General features: G+C 34.3%; 3 protein-coding genes and 1 pseudogene across 4 annotated transcripts in view; 2 read left to right on the forward strand and 2 right to left on the reverse strand.

The window, feature by feature from the left end:
• LOC125676105 (uncharacterized) overlaps nt 1-14,398 on the forward strand; it is a 28,181-nt gene extending 13,783 nt beyond the window's left edge. For both annotated transcript variants that reach the window (XM_056160448.1, XM_056160449.1), the window contains exons 5-15: nt 1,090-1,513; nt 4,233-4,321; nt 5,214-5,312; nt 6,021-6,143; nt 7,020-7,139; nt 7,292-7,378; nt 8,208-8,302; nt 8,396-8,470; nt 9,737-9,832; nt 13,304-13,354; nt 13,672-14,398. In XM_056160448.1, the coding sequence (XP_056016423.1) occupies nt 1,090-1,513; nt 4,233-4,321; nt 5,214-5,312; nt 6,021-6,143; nt 7,020-7,139; nt 7,292-7,378; nt 8,208-8,302; nt 8,396-8,470; nt 9,737-9,832; nt 13,304-13,354; nt 13,672-13,716 (1,304 nt within the window). In that variant the 3' untranslated portion in view covers nt 13,717-14,398. The remainder of the gene's footprint in view (nt 1-1,089; nt 1,514-4,232; nt 4,322-5,213; nt 5,313-6,020; nt 6,144-7,019; nt 7,140-7,291; nt 7,379-8,207; nt 8,303-8,395; nt 8,471-9,736; nt 9,833-13,303; nt 13,355-13,671) is intronic.
• A 170-nt stretch (nt 14,399-14,568) lies between these two features.
• LOC130053347 (ATP-dependent DNA helicase RecQ-like) lies at nt 14,569-17,226 on the forward strand. Its single transcript, XM_056160450.1, has 2 exons — nt 14,569-15,038; nt 16,052-17,226. Exons 1-2 carry the CDS (start codon nt 14,569-14,571, stop codon nt 17,220-17,222), a joined length of 1,641 nt encoding a protein of 546 aa, XP_056016425.1. The 3' UTR covers nt 17,223-17,226.
• An 804-nt stretch (nt 17,227-18,030) lies between these two features.
• On the reverse strand, nt 18,031-22,649 carry LOC130053348 (uncharacterized; annotated as a pseudogene).
• Nucleotides 22,650-23,856: 1,207 nt separating this feature from the next.
• LOC130053528 (uncharacterized) lies at nt 23,857-25,518 on the reverse strand. Its single transcript, XM_056160866.1, has 3 exons — nt 24,928-25,518; nt 24,630-24,700; nt 23,857-24,333 (listed from the first exon to the last, which is right to left on the reverse strand). Exons 1-3 carry the CDS (start codon nt 25,391-25,393, stop codon nt 23,857-23,859), a joined length of 1,014 nt encoding a protein of 337 aa, XP_056016841.1. The 5' UTR covers nt 25,394-25,518.
• Nucleotides 25,519-25,634: the final 116 nt, after the last annotated feature.

A 25,634-nucleotide genomic window follows, 5' to 3' on the forward strand; every position in this document is an offset into this window, starting at 1 on the left:
TAAAACTTTGATACCCTATTGTGATCCTTTCCTAACCCCAGATGTCATGATTTTTACTGAAAACTCCATTGAAAACTCTACCGGTCTATTGTAATTCACGGTAAGAACGCGTTTAGAAGATAAGAATTTGAAAACTATTGAGGACGTATCAGGAATTTTAGCTACTAACATACTACTCTCATTAAGACAATATTTCACTTAACCAAACGCTAGTAGTTTACCTAAAGGTTCAGGCAGTGATAAAAAGTGATTCGGAGTTTCAATATTGCCTTTCCTCGAGTTCCCAGTCCGCATATCGCGGTGGTTCTACGTCCAGCTCAAGGTTGAGACATACTGAAGGTTCATCTGAAGTAAGATTGCTCCAACCATATATTCATTGTAAGAAAAAGTCATTAGATTTGTAAAGAAAAAGTTGAAGATAAAGAAAAGTGATCGATCTCATAACTCGTTCGAGATTGATCACTGATCGTTATTTTCACCATTCATAATACAAAATTAAGAGTTGAACACATAAGGACCCCTGAATATAATAGAGGTTGTTCAGATGCCTATCAGACGTAAGCTTCCCCTGTTGACCAGTTACACCCGCAGTGCACCCTATATCTTAATCAGACAAACAATCCGCAGTCTAAATTAGTATGTACAGAACGGCCTCATAATTGATATAAACACGCATATACACATGTAACCTTACGGCAAATTATGTTTGTAAAGGAAGAATAATCAGTTAACACATGAAATGAATTGTGAATTAGTGTAAGATAATTCCACTCCCTGATAGTATTTATCACTCTCCATTATCTTCACGTTTTCAGATAAACCATTGTCTTCAAGAACGCTTGTGCAGGAATCGATTTTTTTTATCAATATTCCCCTTGTAAATTTTCCATCACTTTTCTTGCTTGATAATACGTTAGAATTGTTTTAAAATATCTAACATGTGCGTATCATCCACGAAATAATGCAATGTTAGTCATTAGTTAATATGGCCATCGTTGTTTGCTTCTTTTGTCACATAACGTACTGTTAGGTTCAAGGGTTTGTATCAGTTATCGTACACATTTAATAAAACAAGAAATTCTTCGACAGATTCTTTAAAAGATGATGAAGAGCTGTTTTCTATTGATTGGTCGAGGGAAGAAGACCAACATAGGGAGTCTATTTCTGGGATAAAAACAACGGTTACAGATAAATTGAAACAGAATATCGATGTTCTGGAGCGCACAGGTATACAGGAGCTGGGCAAAAATGACTATGAAGTGGTACGACTGCTAATAGAGAAGTTTTTCGTTCACTACAAGGCCATGCTATTCGCTGTATTTACTGGTTGTTTGGACCTGAGGTTTGGTTTCAACTCTCCTGATGAAAGAAAGGCCATGATGGACGATATCGTCGGGGTTCAGTCCCTTCTTTCGTCAGTGCTCCTAACACCAGAAATAAAGGAAAAATTTCCAACTGTATATCTGGAAGCAAATATCAAGCATAGAGCGACGAGTGAAATTCATTCAAGGAGGTAAGAAAATGTCAAATTTAAACTACTGTCATAAAACTCCAATAAATAATGAAAGATGAATGTAAAATAGAAACGCCGGGAAACTGACTAATGCCTCAAACAAATTCAAGTGCAATGTGGGTTGTATTTTGGGGGCCGTTTTATCATCTATTTTTTGGTGTTGTTATTTTGTCATTAATGTCAACACTGAGCCAATGCACCTTTTCAGGATAATCCGATTCATCATTATAAGTGTCACGAAGTTTCTATGGATGGTAGCTAAATCAAAAGTCAACGACTGTTCTATTGAATAACTTAAAAACCCTCACACACATCCTTAAAATCATTTAGTAACACTGTATAAATCATAACACACTTATTTTCAAATATTGGCATTTGATACGATTGTAGTTGTGTCAAGTATTATGATTTATGTAATTGCATGCAAAATAGTATCATACAATATAACAACAAAACGGGGAACACCAGAGAAATTCAGAGTAGTATGGAAAATGTCGGACCTATCAATTAAAATTTCACATCAAATCTACGATACTTACTTCCTCATACTTTAATAAAGTTATCTATGTTCGCCGTATTTGGGTCGCTTATTTTACAAAACATCAACTCCTGACTCTATCTGCCATTTTGAGAAGAAGAAGAATATTTTGATCAATTTCAAGGTATTTGAAATTGTTTAAGCATATCGGGTTTTTAGTGCATTCATAAAAATGGCAGATCTTGTCAACAGTTGATGCTGCTGAGGAAATGACGAGTCAAGTACCGTCTACATGAAACACTTTATTAAAGTATGTTGATTGGACACGGGGCATCCGTTTCTAAGGTCTTCTTCGAGGACCCGTGACATTCACACCTGATGCCGAGCGTTTGGCGGTTGAACGTTCACTACCTGTTTTTAACGACTTAGGTCTGTCGCAGCCGATATTCGAACCCCGGCCTTCCGCATGCGGGGCGAACGTTCTAACTTCTCGGCCACCGCGGCGGTATATTAAAGTATGAGGAAGTAAGTAGTGTATACTACTTGATGTGAAATTTCAACTGATATATCCAAAATCTTCCACGATAGTCTGAATTTAGCTGCTGTTATAGGCAAGAAAACACCCACTGACCTGAACAGGTAAATGTCCTAGAAAAAACAAATAGGTGAAATGGAGAGAACGATGACGTATACACATATACATTTTGTATGCTTGTAGTTAAAACATTAGTCTTTGCAAGGAGACCGGCAAATTACGAATATCGCACCTAGTTTCTGATATTTTTGGCATTTGAAGCGAGTGGGTAGTTGTTTTTTTATCTGGGTCAGAGTTAGACCCCTTTCTATATTCATGGTATCACAGAGTTCGGGCTCAAAACGGGCTTTGTCCCTGTGGTTTTCTTGCACCTGATCAAGTGAGCGTCCAATAAAATGTTCAGTCTTTCTACTAATACTATGGGCAAATGCAAATGTCTCTCTTCTCTCTTCAGACCTGGACTGTATTGAAATACTGTAAAAGTGGTTATTTAAGTATGGGGAAATTTACACTAATTTCGCTGTCACGTAATAATCGTGTGAATTTCCTTCATGCATGTAGTTATAAATAATTGATTTTATATATATTATTTGCAGTTACCACATATTTTCCCCACGCGAAATGTTAGACATGGAAAAACTCGTACTTAACCCCCAGTGTAAATAACCTCTTTTACAGTAAGATATTTTTCTCATTCTTTCCCTTTCTTTTGACTTGTGTTTCTTGGAAGAAGATTTGATAGAATTTGATGGAAAAGCTGAATTTTAATCATGAAATCTAATTCTTATTTAATACATGTAATTTCTAAACATTCATCCCGATAATCAACCAAAACATCTGACAATTATCGAGCTGTATGGCTTACCCAAGTTACCATATAGTTTTGTGTACCAACAGGTGCTGTGAAGAAACCTTTGAAAACTCTGTAACTTTATTGTTTGAATCACTGATTTCAAACTCACAATTGTCCTTATCACCCGGTTCTTGTTTACTCCCTTCATGTACGTCACTGTCACTTTCATCTAATATGTATCTGTTTCACAATCAACACTGTCATGGATCACTTGAACCAGATTTCCAAAATGCAAATCATTTTCGTGCCACAATTCTTCATCGAATTCTTCATCATCCCAATCTATAACCAGGGGGGGGGGGGTCATGCTGGCATGTGAAAGAATGCAATTTGACTCATTCTGCAAGCAGACGTTGCTTCATCAGAGGTAGCGACATTATATAAATTGATAATGGCGGATACGTTTCGACAAGGGAGAAAACATCGCCTGATTTCATTTTCCGTTTATCAACTAATGTATGCACGGATAATTCGTTAATTCTTTCAGTAATTAATTATTTCAGTAAGTAATTAATCGATCATAAAATCTTTTTCTCTCTTATTTTTATTACTATCACAAACGCCATTCAAAAGTAACATACTTTTTTATTTCGTTTTCAAAATGGGGTAAAACCTGACCAAAACATGTGCTCATAGCAGTGTTAAGCATAGTGCGATATATATGACGTCAATTTCATTGTTTCGCAGATACCTCATTTGGACCCAAAGTGTCATGACGCGTCACCCATTTAAACGATTTGTTTTGCTGGAAGCTGACACATTACCTACGTCTTGTGATAACTCATGAACGCTGAATTTAGATGTTTGTATGCTGTATCATTAAAGTGTTATTAAATTGGTTATCAAATTTTAGGAAAAGTACCACTTCTCCAGACGAGTCAAGGACTGAACGCCTTGAGCGCCGCTTAGAACTTCGTGAGCCTTCTTACTCGTATCTGAGAGGTAAGTGAACTTATGTGCAATAAATTTGTCAAAATGGTATATCAAGGTTTTTTTATTTGTCTTCAAATCTTTATATTTTCTCATCATTTATAGATGTTGGTTTAAATGACTATTCCACACTCCTTTCTAGCGGAGTTAACTCTCATAATTTGAAATCATACACTGCACAAGACGGTAAGATGTTTTACTGATCAAATACGGACACTCGGATATCTAAGTTCAGGACGCCCATAAGAAGTATACTGTAAATGATTTTGGAAAATGCATGCGTTGTAAATTTTTGTTTGCCCTGCATTATCAAACCATGTTATGCCTCCAAACGAAATATCCAGTTGCAAAATTGACAGTAATATTTGAAGAAAACAATTCCATAACCCCTTCAGGGAATGAAAAACTAAGACGAGAGTAAACGCAGACCTTAGGACATATTAGTAGTGGTATCAGATGTATAGGTTAAGTAAGCATTCCCAGTCAACCGGAAACGCCCTCCTTGAACCCCACACCTTACCAATACATAGCCTGTTTGCTTGTCATGAGACCAATATCTGCAAAATCAGTTCTGCTTTTCGATCTTTGACATATCTCTCCATTCTTATTCTACAACAACTGATTTGATGTCAAATCGGCAAATTCCATCGAGCCACTGTATTTTACTAGACAAGCTTCCATCGAAATGACTTCACCATTCTGTCCTCATTGTTCTCTCACGAAAGAATAAAAGCGAATATTTGCCCATAGTGAATCACATTTGGTCATAGAATTGGACACAAAAACTTGTTTACTTTGGTATCATCCGCCATGTTCAAAATGAAATCAAATGAGAATGCCGCTGTACATATGTACATTGCAGGAGTATTTTATTTACATACAATCAATGCTGTTTTTAATTTAGATGAAAGTGAACTGGGTACGGATTTGCAGAATCTGCAAAGTGGATATCTAAAGGGAAAGTCATTAGAGAACATATTCCGGCTAGTAAAAGCATTCCCAGGTACAGTAGAACTCGTGATAACGGATCACAAGGAGTTTTAAAAAGCACATCTTGCAATGGGATCTCGGTAATCCGGACGGAATTGATCTGCAAGGAACCGAATTATTATTCATGGATCTATAATCTAAAAATAGTGATTTGCGTTAACATGTTTTGTAGATTGCATTATGAATCTATACGCTACATCTTTTCGAAGGTCAAATTTTAGATAAAGTGTAAGTTGTAAAGAAAACATGAACCATGTTAATTAAAACGACTTCTCATCGGTTAATGTATCCATGTGATGATGAACAGGTGAAGAAAACGAACTGTGATCAATGTCATGATTCATATAAAGAATGCAAAATGGATAAAAGATCAAAAATCAATCCCCTGGACGTACAAGAGGTAGGATCAGTTACCAAGGAGAAAGGGATCCTTGTTGAAAGGTCACATTCACCGTGGTGATATTTTGGGGAATCACCATAAACCAATTGAGACACTTGTCAATTTTGAACATCGAATCTGCAATGTGTGTAATGATCATTAAACAACAATATTGATCATAAACTATTGGTCTACTATTGTATCCATACTTTTTGATCAGACACAAATTTTACAGTGTTTAGAAATATACCGTCTTATACTTGATCCACATACGTGTTCTGGTTTTTCGTCAGTTTCCTCCAGTAAGTTTTGATATTGTATGTTGACATTGCTATTTTTCAGGTATAGAACCTCCAATCTATAGAGAAGACGTGCTTTATACAGTGTTGTGTGTTGACAAGTCTTCTACACAGGGCTCTGAAGAATTCAACTCCGTGAAGAATGCCGCTATGCAGTTTTTCCGAGGTTACGTATGAATAATATTTCATTCATTGAAAAAGAAACATAAAGCATGATTCAAGTTAAAATACAAAGCGACAGAAAAATTGAATTATGTAAACTATCGCTCACACATTTCATAAACACTAATAATTTCAAGAAAATGTGCGTTAGCAATACATGAAAAGATTATGATAACGAGCAGCAAAACAAAATGTATGATTACTATGGAATACAATGGCTATTGATTTTTTTTCAGATACAGTCTGTACCAATTTGCAAACAGACACATACTTTTTGAAACAAATTTGCTCACACATTGTAAAGAACAGAGGCTTTATATTTGATATATCAATGTTGATACACACTAAAAATACTCCCGTGTTTGTTAATGAAAATGAAAACGTAAAGCTAATGAACATTGATGTTATATTAAGGACAGTTGCCGGGAAAGGAAAATGCTTTTTGAAACATGTTGTGCTTGCGTCTAATCCAATTCAACTGGGAAATCATCATTAAAACTTGTTTCAACTCCAAATATTCTCCCTATATACTTCAAAATTCTTGTACAAATCGTGGAAAGTTGTACAGCGTCCAACATCAATGGTCCTTGAAACAGATTGTGTCTTATTTGTCTTGTTTTTCATGGTATCAAGAGGTATGATCTCACCTTTGACACAAGCATGGTTACATTCCTTTCAGCATGTTTCATTAAAGTCCAACGTCTATTGTACCAAACAAAATTAGGGCAAATTTTCATAGCATGTTTGGACGTGACATTTTAACTGTACATTATTGACAAATGAGAGGATTAACATACTCGGAAAATGCACTGTCAGTTCAAGATATATCGAAGTTATATATGTACGATATACAATATATAGAAAACAATTATTCTTGCAGATTTGGATGAAAACATCCACGATAAATTGGATGAAAATGTTGCAGTCTTGTCATTTGGCAGTTCCATCAACAGAATTTCTGGATTTTCTTTCGAAATCCAAAATCAGATGAAATACATAGGTAATTTAGCAAATCAATCTTCCGTGCAAAACTAGTAATTTTGCATGGAATACTTTGCACATTACATGTGATTATGAAACTTTTCTGAAATATACGTTATTCAATTGGTGTGCTCTCAGATAAAACTGTGGGTTGTTTTTCCTATCTCACAGATGAAATGAGACAGGATGTAGACTCGCCGTCACCAGATATTTTGATAGAGACAGTGGTAGCAGCAGGCATGATTCTTAAACAATATGGTAAACAAATAGTTGTACACACATCATTCTAAAATAACATTCCTGAAGAATAAAAACAGATAGGTACACTTCGTTCTTTAAATGTTGCTTTTGACAAGGGAATACTAATCAATACATCAGGCTCAAGGCGAGTGCTCATGGGGAAGGGGGATTGTCGATTGTTGATTGATTGATTGTATGATGTTTAACGTCCCTCTCGAGAATTCTTCACTCATATGGAGACGTCACATTTGCCGGTGAAGGGCTGCAAAATTTAGGCCTATGCTCGGCGTTTGTGGCTATTGATCTTGATCGTGCCGCACCTGCTGTGACACGGGGCCTCGGTTTTTGGGGTCTCATCTGAAGGACCGCCCCATTGAGTCGCCTCTTATGACAAGCAAGGGGTACTGAGGACCTATTCTAACTTGGATTCCCACGGGATCGATGAAGAAGGAATCTTTACTTTATTTAGGCACCTGGTGCGATCAGGAGTCTAGTTTGTACGGCTCTTATTCTTTTCATTCTTTATAGTATTCTTTTTAGATTGGTTTTTGCTCGTTATCTTCACTTTTGCACATAAAAACATAAGTACTTGCCTTTAAATTAAGTCTATGGTTGTGATTAAAGCCTACCGCCACCTAAAATTAAGTTTATATGCATGCTTTATGAAACAGTTTCTGCATTTCAAAATCCATTAATGGAAAATAGGACGATGATTCATGCATTCAGGAACGGGCAATGATTCAATATACCATGAATACTTATTTCTTTAACATCACAGAATTGCTAGACTGATTTAACCTATGCTTAGATATAATATTTGTTAAAATTGATTCTTTTATTTTCGAAGGTCAGATAAGACATTTCAGGGACCTTCCTTTTGAAAACCTTGATCCACGCATTGTTTTGATAACAGGAAGTGAAGCAGTGCAAAGTTCGACTGCTGTAAGGACTGAAATGTGAAAAATTTAAAAGTTTCTTGCCATTTAAAACTAACACGCTAAACAATACTCATTCTACTTATTTTTCTTTGTGTAGAGTCGTTTTTTGCAAACGCTGAAGGATAAAAGAGCCAGTTTTCCCGTGTATTGTTTAGATGTCCGGGGAAACGAGGTAATTGTTATAATCTTTGAAGTTGCAGTTTTCAAAACCTTCATTCTGTTATATTGATCTATTTTATTTTGCTTTATAATTCATTCGTTGCTATAATTTTAGTATATCGTTGTGATTTTATATTGACGTTGCTATTACGAAGTTTAATACAAGTCCATCTTAAAGACTGTTGGTGTTTAATGCAAAATTAACTAGAAGTCTTATTGTTGAAAGAAGTTGTTTAAGGATATATTGTTATTAGTAATCCTGAAGTGAAAATATTTTAATTATACGACTATGTTAAAAAAGTTTGGGCATATATCTTACTCCGGATTACTCCGTTTACCTGATCAAGATATAGGGCTCACGGCTGATGTGACCGGTCGACAGGGGATGCTTACCCCTCCTAGGCACCTGATCCCACCTCTTGTATATCCAGGAGTCCGTGTTTGCCCAACTCTCTATTTTGTATTCCTTCTGGAGTTATGCGATTCATCACTGTTAGTTATCTGCACCTTTTCATCGATGACATCATGCATTTTAGAAACACCCTCGTGCTTTTTATTATTTCTTTACATTCAATTACGTGACATTTCTGCATCCACACTCTGGAACAATCTGCCTAGCCAGCTCAGAAACGCCAAAAATCTTGAATGTTTTAAATGTCTGTTAAAAACCCATCTTTTCTGTCAATCCTATAACCTTTAAATAGCTATGTACTGTTGAATTTAATGAACTTTGGGCACATTTGTGTTTTAGATTCCTTTGAGTGGTTTTACTTGTTTGTTTTTCATATATTTAGGACGTTGTATGCTTGCATCATATTTTATACTTTAAATTGTCTTGATTTGTACTTTTTATCCATTATGACATAATGTTGCATTCATGCTTATATGTGTAAGGATTATTCGTTGTGTATTCTATGGTTTTTCTTTTAATTATCAATTGTAAATTTTAGTATGTTGTACAGCGCTTTAGAGTATTTTTAGATAAGGCGCTATATAAGTGTACTTTTATTATTATTATTTATTATTTCGCTCATGTGCAAAAACGAGTAACTAGAGAGGACTTACAATGCATTAGGTATTTTTTGATCATGTGACTGGTACAATCATGTGAAAATAATTTGGGATATTCCTAATTAAAAATTAAATGCCCCATGCCTATCTAAACTTCCTTCTGGACATTAATTCTGCAGGTATATGAAACACCATTTCACTTTTTTCAGCATTCAATCAGTATTATTTTTCATGAGAATTATTCAACAATGCATTTCGTTTTCAACAGCATTCAGGATTTCTATCTGACGTTGCAAATATCACTCATGGCAAATTAATTCAAAAAGAAAAGAAAACTCTTCTCGGTGCATTTCATCGTCTAAAGGTGAGTGATTTCTATTCATGATTAGAGGTTATTTAAACCTTACAGAGTGAATCCCGGCACTTTTTACACAACACTGACAGGTTCATGAAGCATTCGTTGAGCAAGTTAAATAACTTAACACGCATCGTATAAAAATTAAATCAAGAGGTTCTAGTTAGGTTAATAAACGTTACTTTTAATAGAAATAATTTCTTTTAAAAAATAAACTTGATTTATTCTTATAAAACGTATCTTATGACTTTGCCTTTTACGAAAATACCCGAACGTATGCTAGAGTTTATCAGACAGGGGAGACTTCAGCAATGTAATTTCACAACAAGAACACGATTATGTCTGCTGACGATTCTTTCAACAGGGGTAACGAAAATTCTTTATCATCACCGATTATTGCGAGAGAATATGATGATGAAAGCGATTATAGTGAACACAGGCCGTATAGGTTTGAGTCTCGAAGGGCCGAGGGAACTGCGAGTGGAAGTGATAATAGGCCTACAACCCAACATTCCCAGATCGTCATATCACTCAGTCGAGGAGAGGAAGGGATATATATCCTGCTTTGTTTTTCGAAATATACTATACTATACGCGTGTACAATATATTGAATAAATCACTAATCTTGTTATGCCAAGTGTGCAGTTTTTTATTGATTTTTGTCCTTCTTTTTTTTAAACATGTCCATTTTGCTATGTTTTCAGCTAGACAATGACCAACATATGTACACCTGTTAATGACTAACATCTGTACACCTGTTCTCATCTAAACAATGAATAATATGTGTACACCTGTTCTCATCTAAACTGTGACTGACATGTGTACATCTGTACTCATCTAAACAATGACCAACATGTGTACACCTGTTCTCATCTAAACAATGAGTTACATGTGTACACATGTTCTCATCTAAACAATGACCAACATGTGTACACTTTTTCTCATCTAAACAATGACCAACATGTGTACACCTGTTCTCATCTAAACAATGACCAACATGTGTACACCTGTTCTCATATAAACTGTGACCAACATGTGTACACTTTTTCTCATCTAAACAATGACTAACATGTGTACACCTGTTCTCATCTAAACAATGATTTACATGTGTACACATGTTCTCATCTAAACAATGACCAACATGTGTACACTTTTTCTCATCTAAACAATGACCAACATGTGTACACTTTTTCTCATCTAAACAATGACCAACATGTGTACACCTGTTCTCATCTAACCTGTGACTGACGTGTAATTGTGTACACCTGTTGTCATCTAAACAGACATTATGAGACATCTAATTATTGCTTAAACACCCCAAGACAAATTGTGAAACAATCTAACGCCATTATTACCAGACACATTGATTCCATCATTTTCAAACTTTTAATTTGAATAAAGAATGTAATGGAAAAGTAATTGAAATGTAAATGAAAATACTTGACTTTTCTAGAATGTATTCAAATACATTCAATTACTTCGAAAGCAACGTCAATTACAAATATATCCAATTACTTTATGAAAATGTATCTAGATATAGCTAATTACAATTACATTTTTCAATTATCCCATCCCTGGTCAATGGATATCTAGAATTATAGAATATAACGATGCTTTAATGAAAATGATATATAACAACAAATTACATAACTAAGAATGCCTTTAATTTTTTGAGTTAATGGCAAAAGATTTGCAATGCAATTTAGGTGTACATATGGTAAATGACGAATTACTATCTATCCTAAAATAGGTTTTACTGCAGGGAGTTAGACAAGACCAAAACCAAAATTTATGAGGAAAACAAGCACATCAATTAACCCTTTATCTGCGTTACATCTCATCCAGGATTTAAAAGTGTATGTTTGGATAAGCGTGTCTTGAAAACGGCCTATTGTGCCTACTGACAAGGGTAGGGCAGAATACACAAACCCCAACATCAATGACTGTCTTCACGCTGGATATTGAAAATGAAATACATACTATATAGATCAAGATTTACTGTGTGCACAAAATGCATTGCGTCCAATGCAAGCAATATTCAAGTCTTTAAACATTAACAAGAATTTTCTACGAAAACTGTAAGAGTTTAAAATGGATCCTGAAAGAAGGAAATTTTCAGCAGGAATTGTTTCCAACATATGCTCGACTGAACCATATAATTACAAAGTTACGCTTGTTTTACATTTTTGATAATGTTTTTCCAACTCTCTTATTGATGACACCAGCAAAAGGATTGTGATATTTTGGACAAAATTTTTTTTTAAAAAATGAAGTAGCAGCAGGATTGTGGTATTTTGGACAAACTTTTGAAAAAATGAAGTAGTTGCCACTACACTGTAAAAAGCAAGGAACGTTTTCTCCAGATGACCTGGCCCTGGCTCCCTCCACTGGTAGTTGTTTAGGACTACAAAATTTAAAGCAGTTTTTAAAATTACTTACCCAAAATTACAACAATTAAATGCAGCATAAAACAGCTACAGTAAGACATCCAATGTATTTCACAATAATTTTAAAAGCTACTTTAGGGGCGAGATCAAGAGTTCAATGTCTGATTAAAAAAACTGTATTCACATAGTTTTCACTAATACATCCCGCTTAATACCAAAAATATAATAAATGTTGAAACTAATCGATTAACAAGTGACAAAATGCGAATATAGATAACACTCTGTATACTTTTCTACTGTTTATTCACAAATAAAAGCGTGCGTCAAAACTATTGAATGTTAATTAAAATGTAACATTAGTATGGTACACTGATTTTGACTACGGATTATTCCGTTTACCTGATTAAGACAGAGGGCTCAAGGCGGATGTGACTGGTCGACAGGGGATACTTATTCCTCCTACGTACCTGATCCCATCTGTTATAGTCAGGGGTCCGTATGAGAATATTATCATATAACTTCGCGTGTACTGTTCGTCAGTGTTTAGGTTATAGTAGTAGACATTTTGACTCATAGAAACAAGATTACTGAATTCAATATGCTTGCCATGACACATAATTCGAAGCAGTTTCTGAAGAAAAGGCTGCAAAACAAATCCATAGTTACAAAATGAATATTGAGAAACACTGATTTTCACTACGGATAACTCCGTTTACCTGATGAAGATATAGTGCTCACGGTGGATGTGGTCGGTCGACAAGGGATGATTACTCCACCTATATACATGCACCTGATCCCACCTCAGATATATTCAGGGGTCCTTGTTTGCGCAATTCATAATTTATATTCCTTATAGAAATTATGAGATTCATCACTGTTCGTTATCTTCACCTTTTCATGCATGCAACGATAAGCATTTGTACCAAATTGACGAAAATGTGCTTTGCGTATCATCGTATGTAAGAGTTCAACAAAAGGAAATAATTTGGAAATTGAGTATTAATCTCTAGTAAAAATATATAATATCCATATGAGCATTTATTGAGTCTTATTCATGTCAAAATTGACTAATATTTGTTTGATAACTTGACAGGTGAAGCACAATAGATTGCCGAGCTACACTGAACACGTTGACGAGATACAGGTAAGAAAAGTCATCATTCATGTTTTATGATGAGTTACAGTTATTATTCAGGTTCAGAGTGAACATATTGACCAATGGCAGATCAAAATAAAATTACAGAGGGGGTAGGATTGCGACTAAAGTTTCTATATTTTCCGCCCAGAAAGCAAGAGTGGAGTTTCCAAATTGGCAAAAAATGACCACATTTTTATGTAAAACTTATACGGTATAAATCAATAGTCAACCAGGAACTCCCTCTAGATATGTTACTGTTGAACAAAGCTTTGTTATATTAATACGTTTCATGCATTTCTGTCTAATTACTGTTTTTCTTTCAGGACATTGAATTCTTGTTTGGGGAGTCCAAGAAACCACTGTTATAAACAGAATTTGGTTTTCTCCTGTGTGCGTTTATGTTTATTTTAAATAATCAAACAGACATTTAATTAAGTATAATCAGCTATTAAGTATTATGCAACATTAAACTTCCTGATGAGAAATACCATACATGTATAGTAGTTCGATATCGAGTAAGATTCTAATGGGATGTGGGCAGGGAAAGTGAATTAAAGTGAATCAAGCCCACTTCTTACATATAACCATTAAAATGTTATTTGATATCATCTAACTTACCTAGATGTCAACCCACTGTTTCATCTAATTAGCATTGTCTAAGACAAATGTTTCTTGTGGTTTTCTTTTCATTGACAGCTGTCAATCGAAACGTCACGTGATTGTGAATATTTTAAGAGTTCAGTTAATCATTAACCAATCACCGACCTGATCTGCAGTCAATCGTCTACAGAACAAACAACAGACACAGACAAAATACGGTGGCTGTTAGAATTTGTATATGAGATGTTTACTCCTCTTAAGCACCTGATCCCATCTCTGGTGTTTCCAGGGGTCCGTGTTTGCCTAACTATCTATTTTGTATTCCTGGGAGTTATGAGATTCACCATTGTTCGTTATCTACACCTTTTCATACATCATGCTATTGATTTTGACTTTCCCGTCTCTTTTGACATTTCCATAAACATAGTTTTAAACTCAATATACATGTATTTTACCATCTTCGCTAGCCAAGGGTGACGATACACGGTGTTCCTCTTTCACCCTTGGCAGATATAGCCGCCGAAATGAAAACTTTAAGTAGCGCCATCTGACGTCCTAAAATAGTTACGTCCCTTGAATCTATAAATTCTTCCTCCAATGAAAATCGCTGTAACATAAGTATGCGAAAACTGACGTCAGAAAGAATGGCTGCCTCCATAGATCAACAAACTAATGCCATTTGTGATCGATTTAAAATCCAATCGCTAACAGAAAAACAATACAAAACTATAACGGCTATAGAAAATGGAAAAGACGTGTTTACGAGCACCAAAACCGGTAGTGGAAAATCGCTAAGCTACGAATACTTCCCAGTCCTGCACCCAGGAAAATGCGTGTTGATCATAGCCCCCCTGATTAGTATTATGAAAGAGCAGTGCGAAAAATTGCAAAATATGGGCTTTAAGGCGTCATACATTGGAAAAGACTTACAAGATACAGATTTACTTGAACAGGGCTTGTATGATTTTGTGTTTGGAAGCCCCGAGGTCTTCCTCAATAACAGCAAGTGGAGAACTATGTTGAAGTCGGACATCTACCAGATTAAGTTGCAGTTAATAGCAGTTGATGAAGCTCATACGGTTACACAATGGTATGTTTATTAAGCTAGAATTAATTGACCTTTTCTTAATGATGTATGATACTGAAATTGATCAAAATATATCCCCCACCCTATTTTTTTTTGGATTGAAAGAACTTTATATATATTTCTAGTGATTTTAAATTATCGTTCACACCCTCCTAAATACAGTATGTGTGAATATTATCCATATAGAAAGTTGTTTACATTTGGAAATAGACAAGTGGGCAATTACTTTGAAATGTAATGCATATGGAATTTTACAATTACAAGTATCACCATTTTTCATTTAGAAATGTAATTAATTAAATCATAACTATTTTGCTAAAAAAATGAATTAGTAAATACAGAACACATTACAATGAACATAAATTACAGTGGAATTTCAAGAGTACAATTTATTTGCAGGCAACTTTTTTTAAAAGTCAGATTGAAAGTAAATACATGTATATAATTACAGGTTATCATTTTACATGTCAGCTGTATTTCATTAGATTTTTTGAAAAGGACAGTTCTGGTCTAAAAACTTTGCCAGAAATACTTTATTTTTAATGAGTATGATCAGAGCTATGTGGAATGTACAGCTGACACTTACTTATACTTGTGGTTATGTTTGGAACTACATGCATCTGATTTCCTTATTTAAATTCACTTTTACCCTGTTTACCTAGCTTCCGTGAAATGATTAATTTTATTATTGACAGTTTATTTCCAAAAAATTTGCAATAAATAAATCAATAGGAGCATTTGTCAATCAACATTGAATAAACTCACACACAGAGTACAAAGTCTGTGATTTCAAGAATGTATTTTAAATTTAAAAAAAATCATATTTAATATGAAATAAAACATTATTGAAAAGTAATGGTCATTACTGGCATTTGAATGAAAGTAATGCATTACATTCTGAATCATTGCAATTACTTTTAACTGATATATGGGTCCATTATACCTCATTACTTTAAAAAATGCATAACCAGGTCTGTTTGTAAATTCAATGTTCTTGTTCTTTTTCTGTGTTTTAGGGGAGAGGGAGACAAGGAAGAGGAGCCCTTCAGAGAGGCATTTGCTCACATTGGAGAATTGAGATCACTGTGCCCCAAAGCATCTTTACTTGCCCTTACTGCAACATCTGGGCCAAGTCAACGAAGGAAAATTATGAAAATGTTATGTTTTAGTGCAAACTCTGAAGTTATATTAGATTCACCAGATCGAGAAAATATTAAGTTAACATCATTGTGTATTCCAAATTCAGATAATTTAGAAAAAGTATTCCATTGGTTGATTGATATATTGAAGACCCAAAAGGCAAAAGCTGAGCGACACATTATTTTTTGTGAAAGTATTGCAGATGTTTCCAAGATCTACACAACATTTGTTAAACATTTTGGCAATGACTGTCAACATTTTGAAATGTTTCATAGTAAAACAGATGAGAAAGTGAAAGAAATCATTTCGAAGGACATGAACGTAGATGGTAATATCCGGGTGCTGATCTGTACAAATGCGGCTGGCATGGGGGTGAATTTCCACAATGTACACCATGTTATCCATTACAAACTACCTAGGAAATTGGATACATTTGTTCAGCAGATGGGGAGAGTAGGACGTGATGGACAGTTCTCAGATGAACTGATATTGTATAAAACAAATAATAATCACCTTAAAAAAGTGGAAATTGAGATGGTACGTTTGGCTAAAGATGACAGTAAATGTAGACATGAAATCCTTTGTGAAGCCTATCTATTACCTAGCAAGAAAATATTACCATTACACGACTGCTGTGATGTCTGTGAAAGTAAATGCGAGTGTAAAAGTGATCTTTGTCCTCGAACACATGAAGGTGTAAGGATAAAAAATGAAGACAATTCATCATCAGACCTTGAGGATGAAATGACAAGATTTGTTAATGACAGAAAGAAACAACTAATTCATGATAACCTACTGTTCTATAAATCACAAATGCCCACTGCTGATTGTATTGTGAAATTTGAAGTACTACATGGACTGACAAATGAAGTTATTCAAAAGATAGTAACAAACAGTAATTCAATATTTACACCTGATGATGTAATGAGAAAATATCCAATTTGGTCAATGGATACTGCTACTGCCGTTAGTGAAATTATTTCCGATGTTGTTGGTGATTTGGATATGTATAATTTAGCCGAAGACTCTGAAGTAGAGTCTGATTGATGTATTAAATAGATATGCATATCAAATAAATCTTGTGAACTTGGTTTATAATTGTTGAATTTAATATTTCACCTTTAACCCTTTACATGACAAAGGACAAATCCATGAAATCTACAATCATTCCTATAATACTGCACAAATTCCATTCACTGAAAGCCTTTTAAAATATAAAATGTAGTTTCCTTTTTGTATGCTAATCTGCCCAGTTATTGTTTACAGAGGTGTGATCAAGTCATGTAAAGGGTTATTAAGGAGGAAAACAGTCTACACTGAAATGTCAATTGATTTCATGCATACTGTGGTATTTGAGTCTTGTCGTATTTTCACCCATTGACAATTAACATTTCCAGCCAGTTTTAAATATATTCAAAATCAAATTTCTCCATATTAAACATATGTACTAGTTTAGAATCCCCCCTTTTTAAAATTTGTTCTTTGAGAGGTCAAAAAGGGTGAAAATAAAACCAAGGCAAAAAGTTTCCCGTCAACTCTACAGTACTACATTGGCAAGGATTTAACAAAAATTACTGCATCATGAACATTACGGGGCTCTTAAAATTTGGATTGCTTGTTCCCACTTCAAAATGCTTTGCACACTTTTTTCCTAAAGGATCATGTCAATAATTCCAAATTGATGGATAATAAACTCAGAAAATCCAACATGTCCTGAATGCTTGTCCAAGTTGAATCCAAATTTCCTTAAAATATTGCTACTTTAATTTCCTAGTTCTAATTATATATTTTTAATATCTTTAGTGCCAGAGCCCTGCTTTGTTTTGTTAAAAAATAAATCACAATCTAATTAGATTATCTTTTACATTTACTGTATGATTTCAACATATAAAGCAGTTTCTGATTAAAAATGTCTTGGTACATCAAATTTAATGGTTTTGCTCCTTCATAATCTTTCTATACAAGCTCATATGATAATGCTTCTTTTTGGCTTTGAATCCATTTATGCAAGTCTACAACTTTAACCCTTGAGAATAAGTCCTGAAAGGAAGAAAAGGCGTTGAATTGCCTTCCAGGCAAATAGTCAAATATTTCAGCTTTCTTCAATTCATCAATCATCAATTCTACATCGACCTTTTTTGATGTCTCAGTCCGCGATGTCCTTTTAGGCTTCATTTTGACCTCTTGCATCATATTGCACTTGATTTGATCTTGGATCTGAAGTGATAGGGCTGCCTTTCTTGCACTTTCATAAGTAACATTTGCTCCTTGTGTGCGCACTTTTTCTTTTAATCTGTGGACCATGATTTCGACCAAATTGTCGTTTGGTATGTTGTGTCTGTTGCCACCAGAAAGATTTGCTGTACAGTTCCACTTATATTCATAAGCATCTCTGGGACTAAGTATGCAATGGTAATAGGCTAAGAAGCGAAACAACCAGATCTGATATTTTGTGTGATGAGTTACACCTGAAAGTAGCATTTGGAACTTGGCATTGGCCATTATCCTGTCACCATCACCCATACAATATCCATCATTGGTGTCTTTCAGCAATAGCAAACATTTCATCAATGAAGCTCTGTATAGACCAATCCGATCAGGTTTCTCCTCTCCTGCATCATTCTCACTAAAATCCCACAAATGTTTCTCTTTCAGGTGTCTCTTTAGATGACCTACTTTTTTATATTCCTTTCCACAAGAGATACAGATATATTTCTGTAATTCATGGTCAAACATGTCTCGGATTTGTTGACTTTTGACATCTAGTTCTTGAACTTTCTCTGACAATCGATCACAATCTACCGAAATATGGAAAACAACCCATGTGAAAAGATTTTAAATGCTTAGAATATGTAGTACATAAAAATTAACTACAACATGTACATGTTAAAATACTCACAATTATCTAACAGTATTTCACATCAATCTGGTCAAGGATTGCTTTATCTTCTAAGTAATATCTTACCATCACTAAGGTTTACATATCTATCAAGTATATCCTTGGCAATCTGACGAATAAACTTGATCTTGTCTTCTGCAGATTGGGTCTCAAAAATCTCTTGTTTTCGGTTCGGTTCAGAATCCAAATTCTCCATGTCCAGAAGATGTAGGCATGCTCCTGCGGTGAAGGCATCCAAGCAGTCCATCAGAAATGCATAGTGAGCTCTAATACAAAAATAAAAAATCAGTAAATCTATAAAAAAAAAAATAATAGAAATGTCTTAGTGAGCAGGCAAGGCACACCCACCCACCCACTTTTCCTGGTGTTCCTAGAAACCTCACCAAACACACTAGCATTTTTTTTTCAAGCAGAGTGGTCCTTTGTGAAATTTTTTCCCTTCTTTAATTTCAACATGCATAATTATAATGATATTTTTGCACACACTTAAAAAAAAAACATTGTTTATTATTCATCAAATTATAGTTGGTATTGCTACTGATAGGGTCAGTTTGTATGGTTTTTATGTCTTTTTTAAATTTAAAGTATTAGTGTGTTGAAAAGCATCTAATAAGTAATGCACTTCTAGCTATTAACTTATTTCCATGTCGATGTACATGAAATTAATACAAAGTTATTGATACCTGTACTTCTGAATGACTTCATCGCCACCATGGACATCTATTCTGTGAACAACATTTCGCAGCTGACTTAAAGTACCTACTTCCCCAGCAGAAGTCAACTTGTAAAATTGCTGATACACGAGCTGAAATGTTACAAAAATGAGTAAGATGATGCAATTATTGTTCAGAAATATTTTTAATTGAATTGGTTACTCAAATTTACTTTTGCATAAACATTACAAGAGGTATGGATAAATTATAGACAATGATCAAGTTATTATATATATATATGGTTTTAAGTAGAAAAAAGCATATAATGAAGTTTTATAAACCTTAAATAACTGCTTTTTACTGTATATGGCACCTTTCAAAAGGTTAGCGATCAGATGAGAATAAAAATTAGTAAGAACATTGAACATAGATAAACAAATCAAAGATACTTAAATTGGGATTACTTTATGATTATAATTGTAAATTCATTCAAAGCATGCTTGCTATAATTGTGTTTTACTACATGGCAACTTTTGAAAAGGTTAGTGATAAGAAAAAAATAAAAGTTAGTTGCAACATTTGAACATATAAACAAATAAAAGATCCTAATATGGGATTGGGACATCTCCATTATGTGAAATACTTCCTTTCCATTTAATCTTGGGTGATTTAAAAAAAATTGAAAGTTGCTTGTATGTTCATACATTTTTCAGTTGTATAGATAGACAGTATCCCATTCCCCTTTCAATAAATGCTCTAAAATGCAACATTCAATAATTGAACATTTTGAAACATAACAGATAAAGAAATACTCCATATCCTCAAGACTAAGTCAGGGCTGTGACTGAATTCCTCACAAATCGGAGGAAAACTGGTCAAAAATGAAGAAAAACACCTCAACCTACTGGTAAAATATCATTTTCTGTCACTTTAGGTCAAACCCAGAGTGTTTTATTTTCTCGGAAATTGAGCCAATCAAAAGATTTCAACTTTAAAGAGGAAAAAATCACACCACTGTTAAGTAGTTGTGAATACTAGGAGCTAAAACCGTAATTATTCCAGGGTTGGGCGGTTAGAACCCCATGTTTTAACCGTCCCTGTCAATACTCCCAAAGTGGTCAATATCGGTCATTTCAGATTCTAACTTTCCATTTTCCTACTCTTTTGCAAATTTCTTGTAAAGATAATATAAATCATTTCAATATTAAGTTACAAATTTTAGAAATTAATATGCAAATCTGGTATTGTTTAATTTCTGATTGTGTAATTTATAATACATGTATATATAGAGGGGGTAAATACAATTATGGTCTTTTTCAAAATTTTGAATTACAAGAAAATAGCAGTTATGCTATTAAAACTCAGGTACTGGGCTTCAAGATATAAAGACTACCAGTAATTATTGACTGCTATTGTTATAAAAAAAAAAACCAACAACATGTATCGCAATAGCTACATGTACAGACCACCCTCTGTGCAGATGTCACTCCACATGAGATCTATTGTTAAAGTTTGATTGACAGGTGGCCTACCATTGATCACAGTAAAATTGGGGGGTGGGGATGTTAACTTAAAATTCAGTGTTTAAGAATAACAAGTAACTGGACATTGAATAAACACAGTGATTTAGTATGAATTGGGGACAGTGCTGTAGATAAACAATGTATTGCAATGCACAGAGCAGGAAATTTACCTGACCACAGGAAACAAGAGTTCACAGATGTGTTAATGCATACTCTGGGACCAGAGATGACCAGTGTGCATGTTAATGTTATGAAAATATAACCAACCTATCCCCTCAAATGTTTATTTAACAGCTAAAATGAAGATTAGAAACAACAGGTAGTTCTTGTTAAACTGAGAAAGTTTAACAGAAATAGAAAACACTTATATTATAAACTGATAGTGCATGTTATGAATTACAGTAATTACCATAATGGCCACTTAAACATTTATAATATAAACCAATAACACAGGCTATAATGACCAAACAATTTTCAATCAACCTGTATTAACCAGCTTTAACCAGTATTGATCACCAGCCCTGTCAATACTCATATTGACCACTTTTTTGCCAACCCTGAATTATTCTGATGAAAGAAACGTACACTTTCTTTGTTTTGACCAATGGAACTAAAATCAAGATATCTAGAAAAAAATCTTAACTCAAGAAATTGATGTGGAATTTCTCTTCTTAAAAACAGTTAAAAACCAGAGGGGTCCCTAAGATGACACAGACTACCAAATCTTCCATGTGTAAGGTCAATAAAATAAATGCTTATGGAGTTATTTAGATCAAATTTTTATTACACAAATATGGCATGGTAAACTGTGAGACCTAAGAGACCATGAAACTCAACGAAACAGAAATAAAATACCTATAACTCCATGAACAGCAACAAACATAACTATTCAGCTATTACCAAACATAGATTCATCATACGATGCAACCCTTCTGGTCTGTGAATAACACCTGCCAGCTGATCAAACTCGGACCTGCCATTCAGCATTGCTAACTGAGCACTGTAGGCTCGTTCGTTTGTCAACACATCGCCCCCAAATACCTTCTTCTTGATAACCTTGGGGTTTTCTTCCTGAGTGTGTGCAATATATTTTGCATGGATGTGTTCCAGAATTGTTATCATGTCCTCGCTCTTATTCTCACTTTTGTCCAATAAATCCAGAACCACAAAATCAGACTTTCTAGACATTTCATCAAGATGAGGGTGATGAATAACATCTGGCAGGTATGGAGCATACTTTTTGAAACATTCTACATACTTGACAATTATTTTCATAATATGAAATAGACAATTCTCCTCTAAAAACTCACAATCAGAACGACTTGGAACAAAAACACCATTATTAACAGCACTGATGGATACAGATGGGGACTGATTACTTAAACCATTGTCAGTAATACGCTTCTGTAAACCTATCATTAAGAACCAATGCAGACTCTTTCTCTGTTTTTCTTTGCTCATGTTTGATGGGCGTTTAGAAATGTCAAAATTATCCCCGATTATATCTGAAGTGTTCAGATCATCAGTACCTAAAGTTTCCAGTGCCTTTTTTTCATTGATGACTGTCGAGTTGATGTGCTCAGTCTGGTACTCTGCTAGATCTGCCTTCTTCTTAGTTGCTGCTGAGGAGGACACACTCAGTCCCATTTTTTGGAACAAGGAAATGCATTGTAATAAGAATCTGATCAATAAAATTTGCTTTAATATTACAATTACTACTATCATGAACCACAGAATGTGAAATTTTAAAATGTATAATGATATCAAACACTGCATGGCACCCGTGATCTTAACATTCTACTTGATATAAATGTATGCTAATCATGTGGAAGTTGATGGTCATTAGGGGCAAGATCAAAGTCTGATAAAAATCTAAATTCAAATAGCTAGGGGGAGGGAGGGTAAAAACTCCCGTAAGTTTCTGTTATCCAATAGCGATTACACTTTTAATAGTGGAAAGAAAAAACAACAACAATTGTTGACACATGATAATATTACATTTCAATGACCATTAAATAGTTTCAATTAACACTTGCATTTGTGAATAACCAGTAGAAAAGGTATACAGACTGTTACCTGTATTTATACTCTTGTATGGTTTTTTTTCCATTCAGTTTTTACATTCATCATATTTAGATTTTAGGGGGGGGGGGGGGGGGGGGGGGCTTAGAGAAAATTATGTAAATTTAGTTTTTGTCGGACATTGAACTTTTGATCTCGTCCCTTTTAAAAGTGAGTACATTCAATGAAATGTTGACATCTGAACAAACAATAGATTGATTGAATATTGTTTAACGTCCCTCTCGAGAATTATTTCACTCATAGGGAGACGTCACTACTGCCGGTGAAAGGCGGCAAAATTTATGCCTATGCTCAGCACTTATGGTCATTGAACTTGAAGGGATCTTTATCGTGCCACACCTGCTGTGACACTAACAATAGAAAATTAGAAATAGAGGCTTCTTTTGATAAGGAGTATATAGTACATATCAAAACAGGAACAGAGACAAAACACTATTATCTAGCTGCAAGTTCTAAATATCTATAAGAAAATTCCAGTTCCTAATTATCCTTTCCAGATATATAAGTAAATTATTTTGATAAATTCAGATCATACGGGATTCAATTTGAAATTTTACCTCATCTGTTGTCCCACTGTGATCCAAAATTTGAGCAACAATGTGATGTAGTGCAGACATATGCATATTTTTGTTTCTCGTAATAATGGCTGTGGTTACTGCTATTCCAACGTGGGAATCTTTGAGAGAATGCGACAGAGTTTTGTATAATATGGGAGCATGTAACTGTATCTCAAAAAGTAATCTGTCAAATTTGAAATTAGATAAGTTGTCACACTTTGTACTTCTTAAGCAGCAATTTGCCTTTTTGGATACCAACTTTGTAATGTCTTTTTTTATGTCACTGATAACGCAGCTAATGAATTCCTCTTTCAGAAAAGAGTTATATGCTATCATTGCTATCTTTCGTTTAGGCTGTCCATTTGATATGGCTTTGACAACTCGTTTTAGTTCAGCATCCTTCACAAGTCTAGATTTGATCTGTTTTCCAGTGTTGAACAACACCTACAAATATATGCAAGTTGAATTTTAAAACAGCCATATGATATACAAATTGTTACACATGTATATCAATCATATGATAACCAAACAAGAATGAACCATCAATTATTTCCATTAAAAGGCATCAGATGCTCAGAATCTTTGAATAATGTGCAGCATTTCAATAACAGAAACACTTAATAACCCATACTCAAAAGATTTATCAAAGTTTGAAACTACATTGAACTTTACATCATTAAACTTATTTAATACATGTCTATTTCTACTTATTAATGGCATACACAAAATTACACATTCACCTTAATTTTACTGGGTGTAAAAAGTTTAATACATGGCTTTCGCTTGGGTTTATCTGGAGTCTTTGCAGAAACTGTTAAATTAAATTAAAATATCATCCAGGTAAGCATGTTCATTATTTTCATCATCCACTCCAAACCAACTGAATAATTCCAAATTCTAAGAACATATAAAATATATTGTATTTACTTTCAACATGTTGAAATTGTTTATATAACAAACAAACAAATAACAATGTATATTGACAAAATTAATGTGCATTATCATGCTGTCATATCATTGTGAAATGATTATATTCACCTGGTTTACTTTTCTTTATTTTCCTTGGAGTTGGTGACAGTCCAACTCCCTGCCTACTTCTCTTTGACTCCAAGTTGGAATCATCTGAGATTACATTCTCTATTGGTGTCAGCGTGTCCTCGTTTCTCAATGATAATTCGATCATGGTAGCGGTCGAACTTACATTACCCAACGTCAGATTTTGACGAAACGATTTAATTACTTCTCCTTTCTCCTTTCTCAAATCTTCCATCTTGTGCAATAAGTCATAGTCAATTTTATACAACTTCCGTAATTTTGAATAGCATTGACTACACACATACGAGCCGTCATTTGGAGATGGGATTGATCCCAACACTTCACATAACTGTTGAGTGAATTCAAACGTTGAGGAAAAAATTGTTCTCCTTGATTTCTTGTCAAGAATGGCCCGACACGTTCTGCATGTGGGCGCATCCATTTTGTTTGATTTATCATGGATTTTCATTGGTTGAAATTTTCGAAACTAAAATACGCAAAATGAATCGATGCAAATTTTGAAAAAAACTAACAGCATGTCTTGAAATATTCATTTAAAAAGTGGGTCGTCGATAATCAATCATATCATAATCATTTCACACTAAATCATACCAAATTTATTAGTTTCTTTTTATAATTTTTATATAAGAATTGATTTATGTGTAAAGCGTCTATTAGTAAAATCCGTGCGAAAGCCAAGTCGCGCAGCC

The sequence above is a fragment of the Ostrea edulis genome, chromosome 3 (assembly GCF_947568905.1).
Source record: "Ostrea edulis chromosome 3, xbOstEdul1.1, whole genome shotgun sequence".
Taxonomy (NCBI): Eukaryota; Metazoa; Mollusca; class Bivalvia; order Ostreida; family Ostreidae; genus Ostrea; species Ostrea edulis.

Excerpts from the sequence above, each read along its gene's own strand:
- LOC130053528 (XM_056160866.1), bottom strand. The coding sequence starts at position 25,393 with ATGAAAATCCATGATAAATCAAACAAAATGGATGCGCCCACATGCAGA. Across the intron at positions 24,701-24,927 it reads AATAAAGAAAAGTAAACCAG|TTTCTGCAAAGACTCCAGAT; the intron begins GTGAATATAATC and ends TTAATTTAACAG. Across the intron at positions 24,334-24,629 it reads TTACACCCAGTAAAATTAAG|GTGTTGTTCAACACTGGAAA; the intron begins GTGAATGTGTAA and ends ATATATTTGTAG.
- LOC130053347 (XM_056160450.1), top strand. The coding sequence starts at position 14,569 with ATGCGAAAACTGACGTCAGAAAGAATGGCTGCCTCCATAGATCAACAA. Across the intron at positions 15,039-16,051 it reads GCTCATACGGTTACACAATG|GGGAGAGGGAGACAAGGAAG; the intron begins GTATGTTTATTA and ends TCTGTGTTTTAG.